This window comes from Leucopleurus acutus, assembly GCF_964270905.1.
Source record: "Leucopleurus acutus genome assembly, chromosome: 2".
In the NCBI taxonomy this organism is placed as follows: Eukaryota; Metazoa; Chordata; class Mammalia; order Artiodactyla; family Delphinidae; genus Leucopleurus; species Leucopleurus acutus.
In genome coordinates, this window is record NC_139143.1 from 158,392,925 (window position 1) to 158,417,282 (window position 24,358).

Here is a 24,358-nt window from a genome sequence, read left to right on the forward strand (position 1 = left end):
ATGTAGTGCACAGTCTTTTGTATGCAAGTCACAATAAAATATGTTGAGTGCAAAAAAGAGTGGAAAAAGAGAGTAGGTGGTTAAGCTGTGGAAATCATGTATATTATTAGCAGCACCAATGCGAACGAAACCAAATGTTACAGTATACAGACAGTTATGTGTGACTTGGGCTGAAATCTCCAGTGTCTTCACCATACATGGGTTCAAAAGGTGCTGTCATGAAAGTGGTGTACTCTGGAAAACTGTTAGAAAACTCAAAAAGTGGCCCTGGTGACGACAAAGACAATGATATTGAAGATGCATGAAACTCTTTAAAAGAATTTTTTTCATTAAATCACAGTGAAAAGAAGTACTTTTAAATTAACATGATTTTACATGTGATTTTAACTATGTATGTGTGATTCATTAATCTATACATTAAATAAGGCAAGTAGACATGTATTTCTTCTACATTTATAGAACTATATATATATTCAAGTTGGCCAAAAAAGTTTCCTTTCAATCGTCGTGTCGGTATTATGGGGTTATATTTGGCATACACGGTTATGTGTCAGATTGGAAAGGGTTTTACCTGGAATGAATTTTTGCCACTTCTGATCCACATTGTACTTCACACAGTGATTTCCTGAAGGAAATATAATGATCTGTTCATCGAAGAAGAACACATTGTTGGACACGTGGGATCGAAGACCAAAAACATGCAGCGACTGAGCTACCACAGTGGACATGGTCCCAGTAAGGAGTTTCGCTAAAGATGCAGCGCAGCTGTTGAGCGTGGAGAAGCGCGTCACCCCGCCCACATTACCGTCCCCGCCCCCGAGACACGCCCCTAGATCCTCCCCCGGACTCCTCTTCCACCCCCTCCCCCCAGCAACCTTCTCCCGCGCGCCCGACCCCGCTCCTGCGTCTCCTCTTTCCTTTGGCCTTTGTGGCTTCCTGCTCCTCCGGACGACCCCGAAGGACCCTTCCCACCTGTCGCTTCTGCTCTCTGGATCACCAGAGCACGCGTGTATACAGGGTACTACGCCTACGAATCCCAAGCAACGCGGCACTCACAGACGCCGGAGCGGTTCCTATAGCAACGGGAAACCGGAAAGTGTGTCAGCAGCCGGAAGCGGAACTCCGATCAGAAAGTTCAGCTGCCTCTGGGGGCTGTCGGGAGCTGGTGGTGTTCGAGTCCACGTGGAGCAGCGGGCGGGAGGGTAGGGGGCTGAAAGCGGGCGGCGGCGGCGACGAGGGGAGCCCTTTAACAGGCGCGGGGGCCTCGGGCTCCTTCGCTTCCTCCGGCAGGTGTGGACGTGCGTGCTGCGAGATGGACACTCCCCCGCTCTCAGATTCGGACTCGGATTCTGACGACCCCCTTGTCACAGACAGAGAGGTAGGTGTCATCCGAGCTCGTGGGGCTGCGCGCAGGAGAGGGGTCTTCACTCCCCGGTACTGACCGCCGATCGTGCCCTGTAGTTGCAGGAGGCGTTTTCCCGAGGGCTTCTGAAGCCAGGCCTCAACGTGGTGCTAGAGGGGCCGAAGAAGGCCGTGAACGACGTGGTGAGCTCGGGCGCCCGGTTGGAGGGTGCTGGACTTGGGATGCGCGCGAGGCACCGTTGTGCTCGGGAGGCTGCGTTCTAGTCCCAGGAAAGACACAACCTGCGTATTGCCAAGAGGGTCAACTACCTGTCGGGGTCTTGGGGGTTAGCTCTTCTTCCACTGGCCTGTTACTGTCTTGCGAGCTTAGTGTCTGAATTTCCTAGAATGGCCTGAAGCAGTGTTTGGCTGAATTCAAGCGGGATCTGGAATGGGTTGAAAGGCTTGATGTGACCCTGGGTCCGGTACCGGCAATCCGTGGACCGCAGGCAACATCTCAGAACAAGGATCAGAAAGCTGTTGATCCAGAAGATGACTTTCAGCGTGAGATGAGCTTGTATGTGTGTTTTCAAATGTGGCAGAGGTTGTGGGTTCTTGTGCTGGAGAGGGGGAAGCCGTGGGCCCGTACTCCTCAGAGGTGTCGTAGGCCGGGGTGTAGGGAGGAAGTCTTCTTTGGACTGAAGAGCTAGGAGATTCTCCCTGGTTGAGAGAAGAGACCCTTTGTCCAGCAATCAGAATTTAAAGTACAGTTTATTTTCAAATACCCAGTTTTAAAGTTTGTGTGTGTGTGCAGTTAATTATTAGAACAAAAATTTGCTTATGGAAGGTCCTTATATGGGCTTTTCTTAGTGACCACATAAGAATGTGTAATTGGCATTTGTTTGTAAGTTAATGGGCACTTCTAAAGTGGTCATTCTCTTAAGCTACTAATTTATTTTTAGCAATACTCACCACTCCTTTTAAAAAGAGTGTACATCTCAATTTCTCCCATTAAATTAATGAGGTTTTATTACTGTTTTTGTTTGTGTGTGTGTTCTTGCTGGTGGAGGTCAGATGTTGAGAGTCCTGACCTTGGCTGCCTCATGAGAGCAGTGAAAAGGATGTAAGGCCTCTCTCCCTTAGCTTATTTTACACTTTTGTCCTACATCCTCAGCTACAGTCAGGCCCAGGCAGCAGTGCTTGCAGTATTGCCCCGCCTCCATCAGCTCAAAGTCCCTACCAAGCGGCCCACGGATTATTTTGCAGAGATGGCCAAGTCTGATCAGCAGATGCAGAAGGTGAGAAACAGAAATGATTTTCTCTGGATAGCTGAGGCGTTGTACTTAAGTGTATTCAGCTGGCTTATCTCCTTTAACATTTACACATAGCATAAGCCCACTGATAGCGAATGGGTTGTGAGTGGACAATTATTATCTCAGTTATCTACATCAGATACGTGCCAATCACCACCAGTTGGATAAATGTAAGGGTGACATTTTCCTAATTTAAACAGTTAAGGGGAGGAAAGTACTGTAAGAAGTGTGGTCCCTGAAGTAAAGATGGCCTTTATGCATTTCCTAACTGGCTTGGTCATGGCATGATGCGTGCAAAAGACAATAGTTCTTTCCTGCCAATGCCTGGGGGCAGCACTATAACTGGTAGACAGTTACCTTTCTCTGGGCCTCAGTTTTCCTCTTCTGTAAAATGAAGGATTAATATATGGCTCAGATTTGATATAATTTAGAGTTAGGTAGAATTTGCCCTCATTCAACTTTGGGAGGCAGAGAATTACCAACATCTAATCCAAGATATACCTAAATAATTCCCTTGGGTCTCAAGCTGAATTTTCTTTTCTCAGTGTACTCAGGGAAGCTAATCTAGAGACGAGCCCAGACCCATCTCTGCACATTCAAACTGACAACTGCTCATCCTTTAACTGAAATGTGTATGTTTAATGCATGCTGCTAGGTACCTGATATCTGTTTGAGCTTTTATTGTGTATGTGGTGTATTGGAGAAGGGGGCTGAAGCTGCACATTCTGCCGACAGTAGGGACGGAGAGAAGTTAGTCTTCTCTCCTGGTACCATGCCATTTTGCGTAATGGATCAAACAGCGCACTGGGAGGAGGGAGGTCGCTTTGATATTCTGGTTGCAAGGCTGAGACTTTTGGTGTCTTGGACAAAGTGGTCAGCCTTTGGGACTTACTGTCCTTGTGTGTAGAACGCAGGGCTTGGAGTAGCTGATTCACAAGGTCCCTTTGAGCCCCATAGTTTGCAGAGCTGGAAATAACTGCTCCCTGCTGCAGTGCATCCTAAGCATCAGTCATCCCATTTTCAAATAACATAAGCTGATAATATTTTGTGTTTTAGATTCGACAGAAGCTGCAGGCTAAACAGGTCGCCATGGAGAGGTCGGAAAAGGCTAAGCAGCTGCGAGCACTTAGGAAATACGGAAAGAAGGTGGGAAGGAAAAGGAGCGGGGTTGGGATGGAGCCGAGTGTGTTTGTCAGTAGATTGCTTGGTCTGCGTTGGTTCCGTGCCGCGTGTGTGTTCCATCGTGTGTTTACTGTTTCACATTGGCATGGGTGCTAGTGTCCGTGAGCACAATCCCTCCTGGACACCTGTGTGTAGCCAGAGGTAGTGTGGTCACTACCGGCAAGTTATGCGCCTCTCTGGGCTGCAGTTTGCACACCTGTACATCAGAGAACTGGGTCCAGATCAATGGTTTCCCAACCTGACCTCACAGCACAGTCAACTGGGGAAACTTCAAAACAGATTTCTAGGCTTCGGGAACTCTGGGAATCTGTATGTTTTCATCCCTTGCCCCTAAAGCTTCTGAGATGTCTCCAATACACATCCTGGTTTGAGAATCACTGGCCTAGATGATTATAAAGTCCTTGAAGGAATCAATCATATTATTGATTGTTATCCAATCAGAAAAAATGGCACCAGTATGTTTGAACTGTGACTGAGTTCCGATGTAAAGCCAGAAGGCATATACCATGAAACTTTCCTTGATTTCCTTATTTATTTCATGGTTACCTAAGAAGGAAGATGACAGGAACTAAACTTAGGGTTGTGGGAAGAAATGACTGTGAAGAGGATCAGCATGGGTGTTAAGACCTTGTTAATGTTTTGGACGTAAACACTTGTGATCTGGGTGCTGAGCTGCCGTCCACAGTTGCAGTTATTTCCCTGATGGATCCTCAGCAGGGTATGAGCAGATTAGCATCCTGGGCTCTGCACAAGGGCAGCTGTGGATCTATTGGATGGATGTGGTTGGTGGTTGAGATCAACTCAAAGACTTGGGCAGTTGGTTTAACATAACTTAAATTATCAAAGGAAAGAATAACTTAGTCGGGTCCATTAGCCCCTTGTTTCTAATGTGAGGAAACCTCAAGGCTGTGTTTCTCAGTGGGGGACAGTTCTGCTTACCAGGGAACATTTGGCAATGCTGGAGACAGTTTTGGTCGTCGCGTCCTGGTGGGGAGCGTCCTGTTGGCAGCTAGAGGGCAGGGAGGCTGCTGAACACCCTGCGGTGCCCAGGGCAGGCCGTGCCCCCCCACACACAGTGGTCCTGCCGCAGCTGTCATGGTGTTGAGATGGAGGAGTGCTGCCTTAGAGTTTAATCATCTCTTTTTGTCCTTAAAGCTTTTTTTCTTTGTTTTTCAGGGAGATTGTTTTCTCTGTTGGTACTTTCATGCCTAGCAACAGTAGGTTAGATATTTAGTCTGCCCAAATATAATTAGTGGGAGAATTGGATGTAGACATAAACATGATTTGTGCAGTTTTGTAGGCAGGTTGTGTCATGGGGTAAGGGTGCAGACTGCCTGGGTGTGAATCTCAGCTCCGCACTTTCTCGTGTGTGACCCAGTCAAGTTGTGTAACCTCTCTGTGCTTCAGTTTCGGGGTCATAAGAATTTCTACTTCACTAGGTGGTTGAGATGAGAAATAGAGACTATACTTAGAGCTTTAGTGTAGTTGTGGCACACAGTCAGTGTTCAGCGGTGGTGGTAATGTCACAGCGTGGTTACTGAGAGAATGTAGACACTTGTAGTGCCGGCTTGGAGTGGGTTTAACAGTCCTGTGTCCCCGTCCAGGTGCAAACAGAAGTTCTTCAGAAGCGGCAGCGGGAGAAGGCACACATGATGAGTGCCATTAAGAAATATCAGAAAGGTGAGTATATTCTCTCCTAAGGCTGCAGAGGAGCAGGGGTCCCTGCTAATTCTAACAAACACATAGTGCTCTAGAGGCTTGATTGATTTGGAACTATTGGACCTAAGGTTTGGGAATGGTGTGGGGAGCAAGATGGGCCTCTTAATACCAATTCCATAAGTAACATCCTTCTTTCGAAGCTTAATCTTTTCTTAAAATGTGATGGCGCTGATCGAAGTACTTCTTCACTCCCAGGCTTCTCTGATAAACTGGACTTCCTTGAGGGAGATCAGAAGCCTGTCGCACGGAGCACGAAAGAAGGAGCCAAAGGCCAGCAGATGAAGAAGGGGTATGGGTGCCGGCTTCTGTTTTGGTGGTGGTGCATGCAGGGCCACAGTTCACGGTGTGACCTCAGTGCAGAGAGTGTGGCCACAGCTACAGGCCGTGTGATGGGCCCATTCAGCCACATCAGTCTTTGAAGTTTAAAATGAGGCGATTTCAGGATTTGGCACATTTTGAGTGAACACTCAGTAGAAGTTGATTCCTCATGTGTGATGGTTAAGTGTACAGACCTAAGGTTCCCATCTGGACTCTGCCACTCATTAGGAGGGTGGCTTTGAGCAGGTTACTTCACCTTTCTAAATGTTAATTTCCTTATCTATGAAAATGAGAAAATTGTAAGTGCCTCTTAATATTAGGAAGATTGAAAGGGGTAATGTTGGATATTATTATTGGTTCTTTTCATTTACCTTTATGCATTTCTGGGCACCCGTCCTGGGGGAAATGGTCATTTCTGTATAATGTAGTACATGCTGTGATAGAGGCATTAGATATAGTAATCTGGAAGCACATTTTAGAAATATGTGACATGGTCCAGGGGTCAGGGTCAGGTGATGACTTCCTGGAGGAGGGTCCCCCTGAGCTTAGTCTGAGGCATGAGTAGGAAGGAATTAACCAGGAGAACGGGAGAGACATGGGGTTTCGGCAAGAAAGAAGAACACTAATGAGCAGAAGCACAGAGATGAGAGCAGCCAGCATTTGGTATCATAGGGACACAGTGTGGGCAAGGAGTGGCGCAGTGTAGCTGGGGGGACCTGGGCCGAGTACGGGGCAGTGTGTGTTGGCCTTGTGAGGAGCCGGGGCTGTATCCAGCAGTCAGTGGGGAGCCGCTGATGGGCTTTATTCAAAATAGCGAGCAGGTCATGTTCATATTTTAAATATTTCAGTGTTGCTCATGTAAGTGAGGGAGGCGGGGACTGTTACAGAAGTCCAGAGAACAAGATAATGACATAGAAGTGTTAACAGGGGTAGCGAAGAGAAAATGGGTTGAAGAAATATTCAAGAGGTTAAATTAGCAGGTCTCAGTAACTGAGCTGGGTGTAGAAAATGAAAGAAGGAAGAATCAAGGCCCACTCCAGGTTCATAGTGTGGGTGGCTGAGTAGATGGTAGGACCACCAGCCTCAAGTTAGGACATAGATACAGGAGCTGAAACCAGTCTAGAAGGGAGGTGACGTGTGACTTTGGATATGGTGAATTGAGATTCCTGTGGGACGACCAGTTTTAAAATGTATGACAGCTGAATGTTAACTGCATTTAATATACTTGAGAGGAATTGAAACAACTGAGGATGATTTAGCAAGATTTAGTGTAAGTAGAAAGGTTTCTGAAGATAAGTGGTAAAAGCCACACGATATATCTGGATCTTTTCCTGATTCTTGCTTTGTTTTCCTGCTTTGGTGGTTAAGACTGTAAAGGGATGAGCTTGCCTGGGGAGTTTGTAGAGTAGAAATGTAGGGCCAAGGATGAGATTCTAGGTACAGTAGTACCTGTACAGATAGGAAACTGAGGGTATTGTTGGGTCATTACATTCATCAGGATTTGCAGTGCTGAGGGTAACGTGTAAGACCGCTTTTTTCCAGGCCCAGTGCCAAGCGACGCTATAAAAACCAGAGGTTTGGTTATGGTGGGAAGAAGAAAGGCTCCAAGTGGAACACTCGTGAGAGCTATGATGATGTATCCGGCTTCCGGGCCAAGATAGCTCACGGCAAGGGCCTCAAGAGGCCTGGAAAGAAAGGATCAAATGTAAGTGAGCCGGGGGCGCAGGTGAGGGGCCAGAGCAGCTTCCTCCCCCACCCTGCCCCTCCCCTTCCCTTTCTTTCCCTGTATCCTGACCCTGGGGCAGAAGGCCAGCCGCTGTGTGAATACATGTGGTGTTTCCTTTTCTGCAGAAGAGACCCGGGAAACGGACAAGAGAGAAAATGAAGAGCAGAACACGCTAAATAACAGCATCTTTGTATACAAAGACCAAGAAAAGGGGATGGAGACTTGGGATTTCACAATGCACTTGGATCCCTTCTGTTGGTTTCCTTTTGTAAAAATTCTTTCAATAAACTAAAGAAAAATTTTCAGAGAAATATATATATTCTTGGTTAAAAACTCAGGACTAAAAGATTTAGAAGTTACTTTTTACATATTAAATAATGCTGCCATTTATTGATAATAAATAAGTGAGCCCTGTTGAAGTTAAAAGCATGGATTCTGGGGCCAGACTGCTCAGTTTGACACCTGGCCCTGCTGCATGCTTGCTGCTTGACCTTGGGCAAGTTAATTTTTCTGTGCTTTGTCATCTCCATGTAGACATGATAATAGTATCTACCAAAGAGGGTTCCTTTCAGCGTTGAGTTAATATGCGTAAAACGCTTAGGACACTGCCTGCCGTATGAGAGTGTATACCTGCATAGGCTTATTTTGCTGGGTGGGGTGGCTCTCCCTGATGTCTGCTGAGCCATGGTGGTGCATGTTTGAAGCTTCTCCGCTGCTGGCTGGGAGCTGTGCACAGGTTGGATGTGGTGGGCGGGCCATGTTTGGGCTTTCCTGTATCTTGAAAGGTGGGAAAGGAAGACAGCTTCCCTGCCCTCCTCTCTCTATTCCAGTTCAGAAGCCATACTTTAAGGAGGCTACAGATATCTGAGAACTCTATATGCTTAGGCAGAAAAAACAACTGATTTTCACATTGTTTCCTTATAGCATCATTGGGACTTAAAAAAGGATCTCTCTGGTTTCCTATGATGTTGAGTTTCTAGAACAAAAAGAATGAATTTAGTTTTTGTAAACTAATTTCAATGAGCAAAATTCCAAGCAAACAAGTCATGTTCTCAGAAGACCACCATGTTTAACCCTGACCTATTTTGACAGTCTGTACAATGGCAGTGAATGGGGTAACGTATAGTAATTTCAATAAGGAGCCTCAGCTCAGAGACTTTGAATTATATGTGGAACATATTGAGAGCTTTAAGAAAGGTGAACACAGATTGCCAGAGTTCACGCTAGTAGGGACAAAAGTAAATTACTGATTTGAGTACTTCTAAAGGTTTTGAAAACAATGTACCTTCTTTCCTTTTTTTTTTCTTTATAGCAAATGGAATCACTTTCCTTAATTTCAGAGGTATACTTTATAGAACTCAGCATTAGCCCTCATACTGCTTTAAAATGCAATTCCATGCATTGAAAGATAAGTAGGAGCCAGCAGTTCCCACTACCGAGTCCAGGCTGTTCTTGCTTTGCTTTGTTCCAATATACGTGGACTTCAGCTATCAAGGTGCCGTTATAGCAGCTGTGTCCCTCGACAAGACTGTTCATGTTTCAGTTACCAAAGTATTGTTAACCAAGTAATTGCAGAAAGTAGAAACTTTGCTGCTGGCTCTTCAGTTCATAAACCACTGCATAAAAGAAACAATGAATAGTGGCCAAATACCACTGCTTTTGAAGTATGTGGGTGATTGGCCACTGCACACCTGTTATTTAGTTCATGCACAGGTGGCAAGGAGTGCAGTTGTGTTGTCTCATCTCCAGCGATAAACCCACGTGGCGTTTTACAAAAGTAAGTCATTGAAAGAGGGAATTGACCAACAGATGAAAGTGCAGCAAAGAAATGAAAAGTGGTAAGGTTGGAAGTAAAATGGAATAGAATGCAAATGGAGTTATAGGAGAGACAGGTGATGAGGGAATGGAGACAAGGCTGCTGTTGTAGAGACTAGATAGAGATGCAGCGAGAGAAATAGTGAATGTGAACTTAACAGAATGAGGAAAATGATGGAAAGGATGATGATGTCCCAGAGGAAGTGACACTGGCAGAAAACTTCCCATTAAAGGGACTCTTGGAGATATTTTGTGGCATTGAAAGTACAAATGATAAAATGTTGGAGGTGAATCTGATAGGGATAGAGTAGGATAATTCGTTTAGAAATCCCGCTAGGGGATTAAAGACAGGGAATTTTAAAGACATTCAGGAGACTGTTGTAAGCTAATGACCACTCAAGAAAATCCAGTAATCTAGCAATAATCAACACTACCTTAAAGGAAGACCAGGTGCATCCGAATGCCAGGCACACTCAAGCCACAAATCCTGATAGTTAAAACACTGCCACCCCCCCCAGCACCATGATGTGTTCACCCACCCGGAAGCTCTCCAAACCCTGCAGTCTAGGGGTCTTTGGAGGTTTCACTATGTGGGCGTGATTGATGAAATCATGGGCCATTGGTGATTAATTCAATCTTGAGCTCCTCCTCCCTCCCCAGAGGTTGGGTGGTGGGGCTGAAAGTTGCAAGTTTCTAACCAAGGCTTGGTCTTCCTGGGGAGCAGCCCCCATGCTGAAGCTGTCTAGAGGCTGCTAAGAGTCACCTCATTAGAACAAAAGACCTTCCTACCACCCCTATCCTTTAGGAAATTACAAAGGATTTAGGAGCTCTGCGTCAGGAACCAGGAAAAGACCAAATCTCTTTCTGTGATATCACAGGTCACCCTTTGGTCATTGACCATGGATTCCTTAGAGCAAAAAGTTTGTAACAGTTACGAGATACTGGCCCCCTTCTAGATTCCCATGTAGTCACTAATAATTGGTCTAGTCCAGCCTTGTATGAAAATGGCTGTCAGGGTGAGGCCACTCAGCATTGGAGCTTCCATTCAGTCTTGGCACGATACAAAAGCAGGAGTGACCGCAGCAATATATGGCTTCACCCTTCAAGGCATAAGTCAGGAAGAGCCAGATGGAAGAGATACAGAGAGCAAGGGATTTGGGGGCAGGGTGGGGGGCAGTGCACAGAGCGTCCGTGCCCTCCCTGGGCGAGTGACTCTCCCAGCACCTCCGTGTGTTCACCTGCTTGGACGTTCCCCGGTTCTTGTTTCCCAGGACCTTCAAATGGTATCGTGTGTGTGTGTGTGGGGGGGTCTTTTCTTTAGAGCTGTTTCATTTTTTCAGAAAGGAGCCCTCTAGCTTCAAACCCGGGGTAAAAATGCAGCATGTGCGAGTGAGAGGTTCAACCTCCTTTTCACAGATGGTCATTGTCTTCAGCCTTACACCTCACTCTGACCCCACGTCTTACTTAGTGTCCCTGAGCCCTGGGCTTTGCCCATTTCTTCAAGAGTAAACCTCCAACGTGGGAGCCATTACACGCCTGGTGCTGGGGTGTGTGGACGAGACTCCCTGCAGACCCCCTCCCAGTGGCCATTTCAGTTCCCTCCCACACACCCCACTCTGTCCAGAGTCCTGACCTCCCCAGAGTTCTGGGGGGCGGAGCTCTGTGCTCAGAGGTGTCCCGCTCGCATTTTGTGGTCTCCTCCACCCTCTTCCATCAGCTTTCCGTCTTTTAAACATGGCTTCAGTCTTCTTGGCTGCTAAGGTTTCTCTCTCATTTTCTCTGTTGTGGGTTCATACCTTTTAAAAACTCCATTTATTACTGGGGTCTGGAAGGCAGAGGAGATATTGTAGGCCTTTAGTTTGCCATCTTTAACTGGAATTCTCCCCCTAGTTTATTAAATTAAGGATATGAACCAGAAGGGAGAAATGTGAGACTCAGGACAGTAAAAGTCAGACCTAGGCTTTAAAGTGCCTTTTTTTTTAACCTGGGAAGCACACACTCTGGGCATTAACGACAGTGATTGACAGCACTGCGGGAATACTACTTGTGGTGACCATCTTCTCCCAAGCTCCACATTTTAGCCTTGTATAGAGTGATGTCTTTGTAGACCCTGAAGTGGTTCAGCCTGCGGTCATCGCGTTGTGGGTTGACCTAGAGAGGGGAATGCAGACATCAGAAAGAAGCCAGTGGGGAAGGAGGAAGACCTGGACTTGAATCAGGCCTCAGTCTCCTGATGTGCAGCCTCTGGTGCTTTTCCTTGCTAAACCCTGTTTGTGAAATAAAGACAACATTTCCACCAAAAGACTTGCAGGGTTGCATGAGAATCTCAACTGTGCAGAGTTGCTGCACTGCCCTTTACCGCTGCCTACGGTGGAGGCCTGTGGACTCTTCCCCCCACTGGCATGGATGCTCCATGAGGGGAGGTGCTGCATCTGTATCCCAGCACCTGGAACAGTACCCAGCACACACAGGGGACTCAAGACATATTTGCTGAATGAAAGATTGGATGTTGTTGAAGTAGTTACACAGAGAACTGAGTAAGAGTGAGCCCTGGGACACACAAATCTCACGGAAGCTACACTGTGCCCTTAACTAAAAGGTTATACTTTCATCAAATGTTACCAGGAGACCAGAGGCTGAGCGCTACTCACTGAGTGTGGCTTCCCCAGAGTCCCAGTACTGGGGTTGGAGTTCTCTGCCTGTGCAGGGCGAGGTGCCGCTGGGGGCAGGAGCCCTGTGTTAAGTTGGGGCTGATCAAACCTCTTCCGCCCCCAAACACATCATTCTGAAAGCTTAATTACCTTTTATGGTTGCATGACCCCTGGATCTAACTTTTCTGGGTACGCTTTCTTACTTTGCCACCAGTGCCATCTGATGGCATTGTCCCCAGGTTTAAAATGAACAGGTGTGGTGTATTTCCAGACCCTCTGAAACCCCACAGTGACTAGTGATCTGGGGGCCCTCGCAGGGCAGGGCAGGCCAAGCCAGTCTCATTTCTCCTTCCTATCATGGCTGGTAGGGCCTGCCCTGAGATGTGCTGGTCAGAGATGCAACACTTCTACCCATACACTTTGTACCCATGGGAGCCAGGCCTTTTCTCTTTAAGAAAATGAAGAGTAATGAGTTAAACGACTTGTGCTTTGTGATAGTTTTCTACATTGCTTAGTTATCTAACTTGGAGGATTTTTTCTTCACTCCGCCTTCCTTCGTTCACAGGCCCCTTCTCCATTCCCTTATTCACTGTAAATTATGTGGCCCCGCCTCCCATCCTCCTCCTTTACCCTTTGAGCGTTTATCTCTTCCCCAGCTGCCCAACAGCGCCTCTCCCTCTGGACTCAGTTCTTGGGTAAGAGATGAGGGCTCCTGCTGGAAGCCTCTCCCTGTCTTGCACAGTCTCCTCCCTCCAACGCGATGCCCCATATCTGAAGAGGGGCTGTCACAAATGAGCAGCTATTTGCGCTCTTCACTGGTAAAACCCGGCTCACTGAGCCGTTTATTCCAATCTCCATGCAGTAGCCCTGCGCAGGACCAGGGGTTGCAGAGCCATGCCCAGACTGGAGTTGTATAAATGGGTGAGAAAGGGCTTCCCTGGTGGCGCAGTGGTTGAGTCCGCCTGCCGACGCAGGGGACATGGGTTCATGCCCCGGTCTGGGAGGATCCCACATGCCGTGGAGCGGCTGGGCCCGTGAGCCATGGCCGCTGAGCCTGCGCGTCCGGAGCCTGTGCTCCGCAACGGGAGAGGCCACAACAGTGAGAAGCCCGCAAACCACAAAAAAATAAAAAATAAATGGGTGAGAAAGACAGGTGCCTGTAGAAATATGAGGACTACAGGGTGTGGGGAGTTCTTGGGAAGGGAGCACACTAGAAAATTATTCACCAGATAAAGACAACAGGGATTAAGCCACCAGGCCAGGAGAAGCACTGAGTTGGTCCTCAGTTGGGCCCCGTGCCGTCTTGTCTATTCTTCCCCCTCAACATCACAGTAGCCCGCATTTACTGAGCACATGCTGTGTGCTAGGTACCATTAAGCAGTTTATATATGTCTCAGTTCATCCACACAACAAACCTTCAAGTGTTGACACTATTATCCCCATGTTAAGGCAGATGAATGGAAGTTAAGAGAGGTGCAGTTCACAGAGCTAGAGAACATTGGAGCTGGGATTTGAACGCAGGCTGTCTGGCTCCAGGGTCACCAGGTTACATTGATGCACTGATACTGAGCTGCAGCTCTTCAGGAGTACATGGTGCTCAAGAAGCCCAGGGGGAGTGGGGGACAGAAGTGTCTTAATGGGCTTTAGGGAAGAGGTGACTCCTGGATTTCATGTAGGGTGAGTGGGACTTCTCAAGGAGTGAGGGCTGGGGGCCAGGAGGCATCGGCAGGGCAGCAAATATAAAGACAGGGTGTGGAGGTCTTGGTGCCTTTGAGGTAATGAAGGAAATTCTGACACAGCCGAGGAACAGTGTCTCCAGCCTCACATCTTCCACAAAAGAAACAGATGGGCTCATAGCCAAATCTTAACAACAACAACAGTAATAACAACTTAGGGGGAAATACAGAGCAAAGTTAGATGTTTCGTAACTCTGGTTTTTGAAGTTTTCCTACGTAAGGTACAAAACCCAGAAGTCAAAATGGAAACAATTGGCACATTTGACTACTTAAAAATTAAAACCTTCTGTATGAGGAAAGACATAATCAGAGTTGAACGACAAGTGTAGCAGGAAGCTCTTCAAGTTGTCTATTCAAAACCCTGCATTTGGGCTTCCCTGGTGGCGCAGTGGTTGAGAGTCCGCCTGTCGATGCAGGGGTCATGGGTTCATGTCCCGGTCCGGGAGGATCCCACATGCCGCGGAGCAGCTGGGCCTGTGAGCCATGGCCACTGAGCCTGTGCGTCCGGAGCCTGTGCTCCGCAACGGGAGAGGCCAAAACGGTGAGAGGCCTGCGTACCGCAAAAAAACAAAAACAGAAAAACGAAAACAAAACCCTGCATTTTTTCCTCAGGAACAGAAGCCCTATATCATTTAGGGAGATCATGTGCTACAGACTGCGTTGGCCAGGCTCCTTGCACCTAGGATTGATTGCTCCAATCAACGAGGTAAATATGTTACGGGCATTTGCATTTTCCAGAGAAAGGGACAGAATTTAGAGATGTAGGTGGTATGCCCGAGATCACTCTACTAACACCTGGGAGAGCAAACTCAGGCTGTCTGTCATCAGCAAAAGCTTTGCTTAATCCACACTTACCAGCATTCACTACATGCCACGCACTGTTCTAAGCACCTTACAAACACCACCCCATTTAAGCCTCGGAGCAATCTTATGAGATAAGTGCTGTAATATCTCCACTGTACTAGGAGGAAACTTAGTCACAAAAGAGCTTAGTCCCTTACCAGGGTCACATAGCTAGTACGTGGTAGTCAGAGGTCAAAGCCCAGGCAGTCAGCTCCATACTCTGTTCTCTGAGCCACCACTGGATTACCTCTGACCTTCCAAGTGAAGGAGACACACTTACCAATGGCTCTGAGTCCCATCCAATCTCTTGACTTTCAGTCTGTGCCTCGGGGTATTTCCTCCTTGGTCCCTGGGCAGCATGGTGGATAAGATTTAGGAACCTGGCTGGGAGACGAGGCATGAGTTATGAAGGCGTCAGGCTTTGGGACCAAACGAGAGATCCTGTGCCCTTGACTCTGACACATCCTTTCTTAGAGGCAGAGCATCTGCCTCAGACGCTTGCCTAGGCCTCGCGACACAGGTATCTGGTTCCTCCACTCATCTCTCAACAAACATCTGTTGAGCACAAACTCTGTGCCAGGCACTGTTTGGGCCCTGGAGGTAGAGCAGAGTGAGATAGACATGGTCCCTGGTCTCCTGGAGAGGTAGTCTAGGTGAGGGGACAGGGGACACAATAGACACCTATAAAAACAAACCCAATGGTGGCAGACAGTGATGCAAACTCTGAAGAAGGGAGCTGGCAAAGGGGCATGTCGGGGCAGGGCTGGCTACTCAGTAGGAAGGCTCGCAGGAGCCAGCCCTGACAGAGGCAGAGGAAAAGCACGCCACAGGCAGCAAGAACAAATGTCCTGGGGCATGAGCGAGTTTGGGCGATGTAGCTGCAGCAGAGAGAGTGAGGAGCTGGGCTGTACCAGGTGAGGTCAGATCCTTCTGGATTGAAATCAGCATGGCTGTCAACACCAGGTATATCTGTAACTCCACGGCTTAAGGACTTAGACACATTTCATTTGCAATCTACCCTATCCAGTCTCAATTTGAGAGAGGCAGTCTGACAAGGGGAAGAAGCTGGCTTGGTAGTTGGGCATTCGTGGCCCTTCCACTACTAGCTTGACAGGTGGTTTAATTCTCTGGGCCTCACTTTGTTCATCCGCAAAATGGGAGGAAAATATCTGCCTCAGCAAGATGTCTGAGAAGTAAATGAAGGACTGTGAATACAGGACCTGGCCTCGGGCCGAGCTTATCCTGAATACAAGGCAGCTAGTAATGAACTCCTGCCTGGTGTTTGAGCCCCTCACCACCTGTTATTTCCCTTATTGCTGCAAGTCCCCAGCTCCTATCCTTCATGCTAGCCAGGCTGATGTCTCCACTGCAGATAACAACCTTACTTTCTTGGATTGTCCTCTATTAGTCTATTTACTTGTCTCTCTCTGTGATGCTATGAGATCCTCACTCCTCCTTCCCACCCCTCACTTCCCACCCTGTTCTTCTACAAAAATCACACATCTATCCTCTATCAAACTCCACTCTAAGAAGGTAGAGGGGAAGGAGTAGAGCTTGCCAGAAGGATTAGGCTTCCCATCAAGTATCTCTCTTCCCGCATTCCCAAACGTGGCCCCTGCTCACCCGTACATCCCAGCCATGCCAAACTCCTCACAGTCTGTGGGCCATGCTGTTATCTCATTTCTGTGCTTTTCCATATACCTGGAATGTCCTTCCACATTCTTCTCACCCTGACATACTCCACCTCACCCTCTTATCCTCCTCCAAGAAGACTTCCCAGAACTCCACTGCCTGAGGTGGGCACCTGTTTTCTATGCTGCTGCCATCCCAATCTTGTTCTCTGTTTACCTGTGTATTTACTAGTCTGTCTCCTTGACTATGGTATGAGATCCCCAGCCCCATCCTAGTGACTATCACCTGGTAATAATGAAAATAATAACATGTCCTGATCACCAGTGTACCAGACACTGTTCTAAGCACTTGGGTTATTTTGTTTAATCTTCACAATGTCCCCAACAGATAGGCTCAGAGGGGTTAAAAAACTTGCTCGAAGTCACACAGCTAACGAGTGGCAGAACCAGGATTTAAACTCAGTTAGTAGGACTCCAGAACCTGTGCCTGTAACAGCTAAGTATTGGATGGATGAATGACCGTAACGTCAGGGCCATTAGGAACATGTTTTTGGCTTCACAGTTAATAAACTGGCTGTTTATTTGAATGTGTCAGTCTCTTGTGAGCTTTGTCAGTATGAGCCCGTTTTCAGACGATCAAACAGAGGACTGAGGCCTGCCCCTCAAAACCACTGCCCTGAGAGACTCCCAGCCGGCTGCCTCTCCATGCTCTATCTCAACGGTATTCTCAGACCCCAGACTCACCATCTGCAGGTTCCTCCAGGTTATCATGCCAAGACATGGGCTTTCTGGCGATTGTGTGAACTAGAGAAAAACAGCATCACAGATTCAAGTTAAAAAACGATCTTCCTGGCCTCTCTGAGACCCACCCTAGGCCAGACACCCAGTCAGCACTTTCTGAGTGTCTGTCATGTGTCAGGTATTGTGCTGGGCACTAGGGCATTAAGACCTTCGGGGACCTCACAATCTGAGAGGCACTGTGCTGTATGGTGGCCACCAGCCACATGCGGTGACTTGAATTTGAATAATTTAAATTTAATACAATTGAAAATTCATTCCTCAGTCCCATCAGCTGGATTTCAAATGATCAACAGCCACATGTGGCTACTGGCTACCATTTAGGGCAGCACAGATAGAGAACATTCTCATCATCACAGAATGTTCTCAGGGACAGACTGGTCTATGGGGATGCAGACATACCGGGCAGCCAGAGATAGTGATATATACCCAGCAGCCCATGCGATAACAGAGGTGTAGGATCCACGGACATCTATTCAGCCCGTAATTACTGGTGCACTGGAGATAGGGCTGCAAACAAGAAAGAGGAGATCCCCGTACTCCCTGGGCTTCCACTCTATTTGTGGTGATACTCAATAAACAGATATATAATATCAAGCAAATATAAATGGGATGCACAACGTAAAGCAGGTTACATGGGTAAACCCATGTTGATGGTGGGGTGTAGCGTGGGTGATATGTCTCTAAGGACATACCTTAGAGCAGAGTCCTGAATAAATTTGCTGTGTGAGGATATGTGGGAGGGATCCAAGAGTGAGGTTGGTGAGTTAGAGAATTAACTCTAACTCGAGAGAAACATCGAGAGGCAGAGTGACTCTAGTGGAAGGAGCTAGGAGGAGAGTAGTAGTAGATGAGCAGAGGCCAGAAGGAACCAGTGATCTCCAAGTGTTTTATCTCAAACTCCTACCAGTAAAAAAACTTCCGCATATGAATATTTATATAGTCTCTATGCACTATTGTCATATATTGACAAAGCATCATTTCTTTCTTTATACATAAGTGTAAACATAGATACAAATTCTAATATTTCCTCACTTAATCCCAGTGGATCATATTAATCCTGTGCCCAAGGACCATGAGCTGGGAGCCCAAGCGCTTTTCCTAGGAAGCCTGGATGCCGCTTGAAGGGATTATTTAAATTGTTGAAATAGACCAAGTTTAAACAGAATTGGACGTTAAGTGGTTTTCTTGGAATTAGTAGCTGGCGGCTCCAGAGGAAAACCAGGTTAGTTATAAGCTACATGAAGACGTACATTTTCTGTACTCTCACCCCGCCCCCCCACAAAGGTAAGTGTGTGAGAAGGTGGATATAGCTGTCCTCATCACTTCACTGTGTATACGTATATGTATATCTAAACATCACGTGGTACACCTTAACTATATGCAAATTCTATTTTTAGAAATGACATTACATTTTCTTTACAAAGCTGGGCTGCAGTGGACTACAGTTAATCAGGCCCAGGACTGGGGGAGAAGTTTGGAAAGAAGGAACAATATTTATGAAACTGAAGATGATTTAGGAAATCCATGCATCTAAATATGGTGGGATAGAAAGGCTGTGGCTGGTGCAGACCAGGCACTAACATTTTTATTAAAGGAACAGTGTGCGGGTTGGGAGGGGAGTCAGGATGAAGCTGGGTGGGCAGCAGAGCTAGATCCACGGGGGCCTTAGGTACGGATCAGGTTAAACCTTAGCTCAGAATCTGTGGGACCACTGAGGATTTTACAGAGGGACTGGATGATCAAATCCCCTCTAGCACAGCTTTCGCCAGCAGTGGTGTAGGGGAGGGTTGGAGAGCTGGGCCTGGAGGGAAAGAGAGAGTTAAGAGCCCATCAGACCAATGCAGGCAGGACTGATGAGGGCCTGGGAGTGAGGATGGAGAGAGAGCGGAGACAAATGAGATGAGGCAGAGAGACCGCGCCATGCATGATGGTGTTTCCCACTGAGACGGGAACATGGGAACCATCATGTGAGAGAAAGGATAAGGAACAAACAGGACAGTGCTTACTCAGCTGTGTGGAGGGAGGGAGAGAGAGACTGGGGATGACTCCCAAGCTTCTAACTTGGGAGAGAGAAGGGCTGTGGTGCCTTTGGCTAAAACCAAACATTCTGGAGTAGCTGCAGGTGGGGGAGGGGTGCGGGACGAGCCCGGTTTTCTGAACCAGTGCGTCTGAGGTGCCTAAGGGATGTCCTGGGGAAGGGAGCCGGGAGGTGGATGGGGACGTGGGTCTGGGGCTCCATTTGAGACTCGGTAGCATTTACGGGGAGCTGATGTTACAGGACCAGATGAAACCGGCCCAGGAATGTGCAAAGTGAGGAGTGGGGGTGCGGCCATTTTATCAGGGGGCACATTGGACCCTGAGTCTGCTCCCCTTGAACTTTCTGAAGGTCTTAAGACAATGTTAGAAGACGGAAAGAAATCCTTTAATAGCAGCAAACCAAAACACATGCAAAAGAAAACATAAAACTGCAAAATATTTTAAAAGCAATTTATAAAAAGCCTTTCAAATTTTTTACAATAAAGTGTTATTTAATCAGGACCTGGATGCATTTTAATGTACCTAATACTTTCGATGTGATGGGGGGTGAGACCCCTCTCCAACCCCAAAGTCATAGTTCCTGAAGGCTATGAAGGGATGAGAGGTCACAGGAGGCGTCTCCTACTGTGCTCCACCCAGCACCCCGCCCGCACCTCTGCCGGCTCCTTCCTGGGGGCGCCCCCTTTCCCTTCCTCCATCCCGCAGCTCCCCTCACCCTTGCGGAGTGGATTCACATGATACTGCGTGTGGAGTTTCTGGGTTCGTAACTCTTTGAGGTACAATTCCCGCAGGATCTGGTTCTGGTGGACCTCATCTGCGATCGCCTTCTCCTTCTGGTGTCCAGCCATGGCCTTGGCTCTGTTGTGTCTGGTCAGTACCTAACCCCTCTCACCGCCCTTTGGACGCTCACCGGCTGCCAGGTCTCCAGGCAACAGAGTCCCAAGCCGTCTCCAGGCAACACATGCTAGCTCACCCTCCTCCCTTGGATCTCATTCCTGCCCGTCCACCCCCCTCCTCCCCAAATCTTATAACGCGCGGCCCGCCCCTTTGGCTGCTCAACTCACCTTCCCAGCTTCTCAGGACCTAGTCTGGTTACAGAATCGCGGCTGGACACCTCCAGAAAACGACTGGCCGTGAAGTGATAGACCCGAGAGGTAACGAGTTTAGGACTGGACCTCACCTTGGCCAGTCATTTCCTAAAAAAGATTTTGGAAGTAGTCAGAAACCTCTCCCACTTGTGTTTTGTTTGTTTGTTTTCTGTTTTTGTTTTGGAGGCGCTGTGGCATGTGGGATCTTAGTTGCACAACCAGGGATTGAACCTGTGCCCCCTTCATTGGAAGCTGGAGTCTTAACCACTGGACCACCAGGGAAGTCCCATCCTCTCCCACTTTAAAGCAGATGCCCAGAACTGAGACCCTCTATGTCTGTCTCACAAACAGTGGAGGTTTCCTATCTGAGAAGACATTCTGGCCCATATCAGCCGTGTGATAATATAGACAGAATAACCCTTTCCTAACCCTAAAAGTACCTTAGGGACTTTACAGTTTATTTATTTAAATTTTTTAAATTGTGGTAAACACACATAAAATTTACCTTCTGAACTTTTTTTTTTTTTTTTCGGTACGCGGGCCTCTCACCGTTGTGTCCTCTCCCATTGCGGAGCACAGGCTCCAGACGCACAGGCTCAGCGGCCATGGCTCACGGGCCTAGCCACTCCACGGCATGTGGGATCTTCCTGGACCGGGGCACGAACCCGTGTCCCCTGCATCGGCAGGCGGACTCTCAACCACTGTGCCACCAGGGAAGCCCTGAACCATTTTTAAATATTGTAGTTCAGTAGTGTATAGTCACATTGTGTGAAACCAATCTCCAGAAAGTTTTTATATGCATTAAACAGCTCCCCATTGCCTCCTATCCCTAGCCCTTGGCAGCCACCACTACTGAGCCTGCGCTCTAGAGCCTGCAAGCCACAACTACTGAGCCCACGTGCCACAACTACTGAAGCCCACACGCCTAGAGCCCATGCTCCACAACAAGAGAAGCCACCGCAATGAGAAGTCTGTGCACCGCAATGAAGAATAGCCCCTGCTCGCCTCAACTAGAGAAAGCCTGCATGTGGCAACGAAGACCCAAGGCAGCAAAAAAAAAAAAAAAAAAAAAAAAAATTAAAAAACAAAACAAAACACATAAAGCAAAAATTGTAGAACTGCCAACATTTCTATCTTAGTAATTGATAAAGCAAGTAAACAGAAAATCTGTGAGTATATAGAAGACTTGAAAACACTACCAATCATTTGAACTAATTGACAATTAGAGCACATTGACCCATTGATATCAAGGCTATGCATTCTTTTAAATTGCATGTAGACTACTAACCAATATAGACCATATGTTATGCCAGAAAACAAGTTTCAGTAAATTTAAAAGGAATGAATCATACAAATATGTACTCTGACCACAACAAATTTAATTTAGAGGTCAATTACCAAAAGATAGTTAGAAAATTCAAATTACTTGTAAATTATACAACACATTCCTAAATGTCTTGAATCAAAGAAAATCATGATAAATTAGAAAATATTTTGAACTGATAAAAAATAAACACACAACTATTAAGACTTTTAGAATATATGTAAACCAGTGCTTAGAGGGGAATTTATAGCTTTAATTGCTGGTACCAGGAAAGAACCAAAGTACAATATTGATGGATTAGGCTTATACCTTGGAAGGTGGGAAAAGAAGAGCAAATTTTAATAAAAAATAAGTAGAATTAAAGAAATAATAAAGAGTGGAAATGAATAATATGGAAAACAAGTACTCAATAGATAAAACCAATAAAATCAAAAGCTAGTTTGTAGAAAATTCAACAATACAGATAAACTAATTAAGAGAAAGAAAGAAGACACAAATGATCTACATAATGAATAAAAGTGGGACATCACTACACATCCTACAGACATTAATTGGAGAGAAAGGAAATATCATAAAGAATTTTGTCAATAAATTTGACAACTTAGATGAAATGGATAACTTTTGTGAAGATATAAATTTCCAGAACAGAAAAGAGAGAGAGAAAGAGAGAGAGAGAATATGCATAACTTTATATGTATTTAAAAATTGAATTTGTAGTTGAAAAACTTCCTGCAATATACCTTCCAGGGCCAGATGGTTTTTCTGATTAATCTGTCAAACACAAATTGAAGAAAATACCAATACTACACACACCCTCTCGGAAAACAGAGGTTGAGGGAACAATTCCCAACTCATTTTACAAGGTGAGCATTACATTGATACTAAAACCAGACAAGTTATTACAAAAAGGACAGCTAAGGATAAATATACCTTATGAATATAGATGCAAAAATTCTTAACCAAGTATTAGAAAATAATATCCAGTAACATATAAAAATAATAATACATCATGACCAAATGAGATTTTTCAGAGATGCAAAGTTGGTTCAATATTTGGAAATACTCACCATATTTTGAATATCACCATATTAACACATAAAAGAGAAAAGCCGTATTATCCCCTCTATACAGCTGGCAGATGGGGAGGAAAGTAAAAGTGGAGAGCTTCTGGGTTATGAGAGATCCTTGCATTTCCCTCCTGGCACCACAAATTGTCAGAACTCAGATTTCCAAGTTAGGAATTCTTGATAAGCACTCACATTTAAAAAACAATATAAAACAAAACCTTTTTCTTGTGAAATATCACAAATAGACGTAGAAAAGTGTTCTTCTCCAAAACATATAGCTCACACTGATTTACCACAAAGTGTTAAATCATTTGTCACCATCACACAAGCCAAGAAATCGATATTGACAGCACCCCAGAAGCCTCTCTCATGCCCCTTCCCAAACACTGTCTTTTTTTCTCCTCAAAGGTAACCACTGTCCTGACTTCTAACACTATAGATTACTTTCGCTGTTTTTTCACTTTCTATAAATGGAATCATATGGTATGCATGCTTTGTGTCTGGCTTCTTTTGGTCAACATTATGTTTGTGAAATTCATCATTGCTGTTGCATGTAGATAGCTATGGTTTCATTACTTTTTATTTCTGTGTGGTGCTCCCTTTTGTGATTATACCGCAATTTATTTATTCATTTAAATACTGATGAACATTGGATTTTTCAATACAAGCTATAACAAATAATGCTGTATGAACATTTTAGTAGATGTCTCTTGGTGCACACATACAAACATTTTGTTGGATATATACTTAGAAGTGGAATTACTGGATTGTAGGGACTGCCTATGGTTCAGTTTTAGTAGGTGGTATCAAGTTGTTTTACAAAATAGTGGAACTGATTTACTCCACCAGGGCTCTTATTGTTCCCATCTTTGCCAACACTTGACATTGTCAGTCTTTTTAATTATGGCCGTTCTGGTGGGTATGTAGTGGCATCTCACTATGGTTTAATTTGCATTTTCCTATTGAGTGGTGAGATTGACCAACTTTTATTTATTTATTTATTTATTATTTTGCGGTACGTGGTTCTCTCACTGTCGTGGCCTCTCCTGCTGCGGAGCACAAGCTCCAGACCCGCAGGCCCAGCGGTCATGGCCCACGGGCCCAGCCGCTCCACGGCACGTGGGATCCTCCCGGACTGGGGCACGAACCCATGTCCCCTGCATCGGCAGGCAGACTCCCAACCACGGCGCCACCAGGGAAGCCCCAACTTTTATTTTTTGTATATTTATTGTTCATTTGAAAAGCCTCTTTTGTGAAATGACAGTTCCAAATCTTTTCCTATTTTCTTTTGGATTGTTTGTCTTTTTTTTTTTACCAACTTGTTGGAGTTCTTTATATATTATTGATATAAGCCCTTTGAGAGTTGCATGTGCTACAAATTTATTTTTCCCACTGCATGGCTTACCTTTTTAATCTCTTAACATTGTCTTTTTGATAACTTAGAAGACACCTAAGACTGTCTTTTAAAAATTTACATGTGATCAAATGTATCAGTCTTTCCCTTTGTGATTAGTGCTTTTTAATGTCACTTAAGAAACTTTTTCCTAATTTGATATTTGAAGATATTTTCTTATATTACCTTCTAGATCAGTGCAGTCCAATAACATGAAGCAAGTCACAATTTAAAATGTTCTAGTACCTAAAAGAGCAAAAACAAACAGATGAAATTTTAAAATGTTTTACTTGACCCAATATATTCAAATTATTATCAGTTCAACATTTCAATATAGACATTAAGGTATTTTATTTTTTCATACTAAGTGTTT

General features: G+C 45.8%; 3 protein-coding genes across 4 annotated transcripts in view; 1 reads left to right on the forward strand and 2 right to left on the reverse strand.

Moving 5' to 3' along the window:
* The window catches only part of CFAP57 (cilia and flagella associated protein 57), a gene marked incomplete at both ends in the record, with an annotated part of 76,980 nt that extends 76,252 nt beyond the window's left edge, over positions 1-728 (reverse strand). The window contains one exon of the mRNA XM_082834377.1: positions 572-728. Coding sequence (XP_082690503.1) covers positions 572-728 — 157 coding nt within the window. The remainder of the gene's footprint in view (positions 1-571) is intronic.
* A 479-nt stretch (positions 729-1,207) lies between these two features.
* On the forward strand, positions 1,208-7,902 carry EBNA1BP2 (EBNA1 binding protein 2). Its single transcript, XM_082832982.1, has 9 exons — positions 1,208-1,378; positions 1,462-1,545; positions 1,749-1,918; positions 2,516-2,639; positions 3,711-3,800; positions 5,441-5,516; positions 5,751-5,844; positions 7,416-7,578; positions 7,725-7,902. Exons 1-9 carry the CDS (start codon positions 1,313-1,315, stop codon positions 7,773-7,775), a joined length of 918 nt encoding a protein of 305 aa, XP_082689108.1. The 5' UTR covers positions 1,208-1,312; the 3' UTR covers positions 7,776-7,902.
* Positions 7,903-11,454: 3,552 nt separating this feature from the next.
* Positions 11,455-19,961, reverse strand: CFAP144 (cilia and flagella associated protein 144; the record flags this gene model as incomplete). Of its 2 annotated transcripts, XM_082832984.1 has the most annotated exons (4): positions 11,455-11,565; positions 14,925-15,028; positions 17,020-17,079; positions 19,829-19,961. In XM_082832984.1, the coding sequence occupies 4 exons, from the start codon at positions 19,959-19,961 to the stop codon at positions 11,455-11,457; spliced, it is 408 nt and encodes a 135-aa protein (XP_082689110.1). The 2 variants fall into 2 exon arrangements, with proteins under 2 accessions (XP_082689110.1, XP_082689111.1); XM_082832985.1 differs by lacking the exon at positions 17,020-17,079.
* Positions 19,962-24,358: the final 4,397 nt, after the last annotated feature.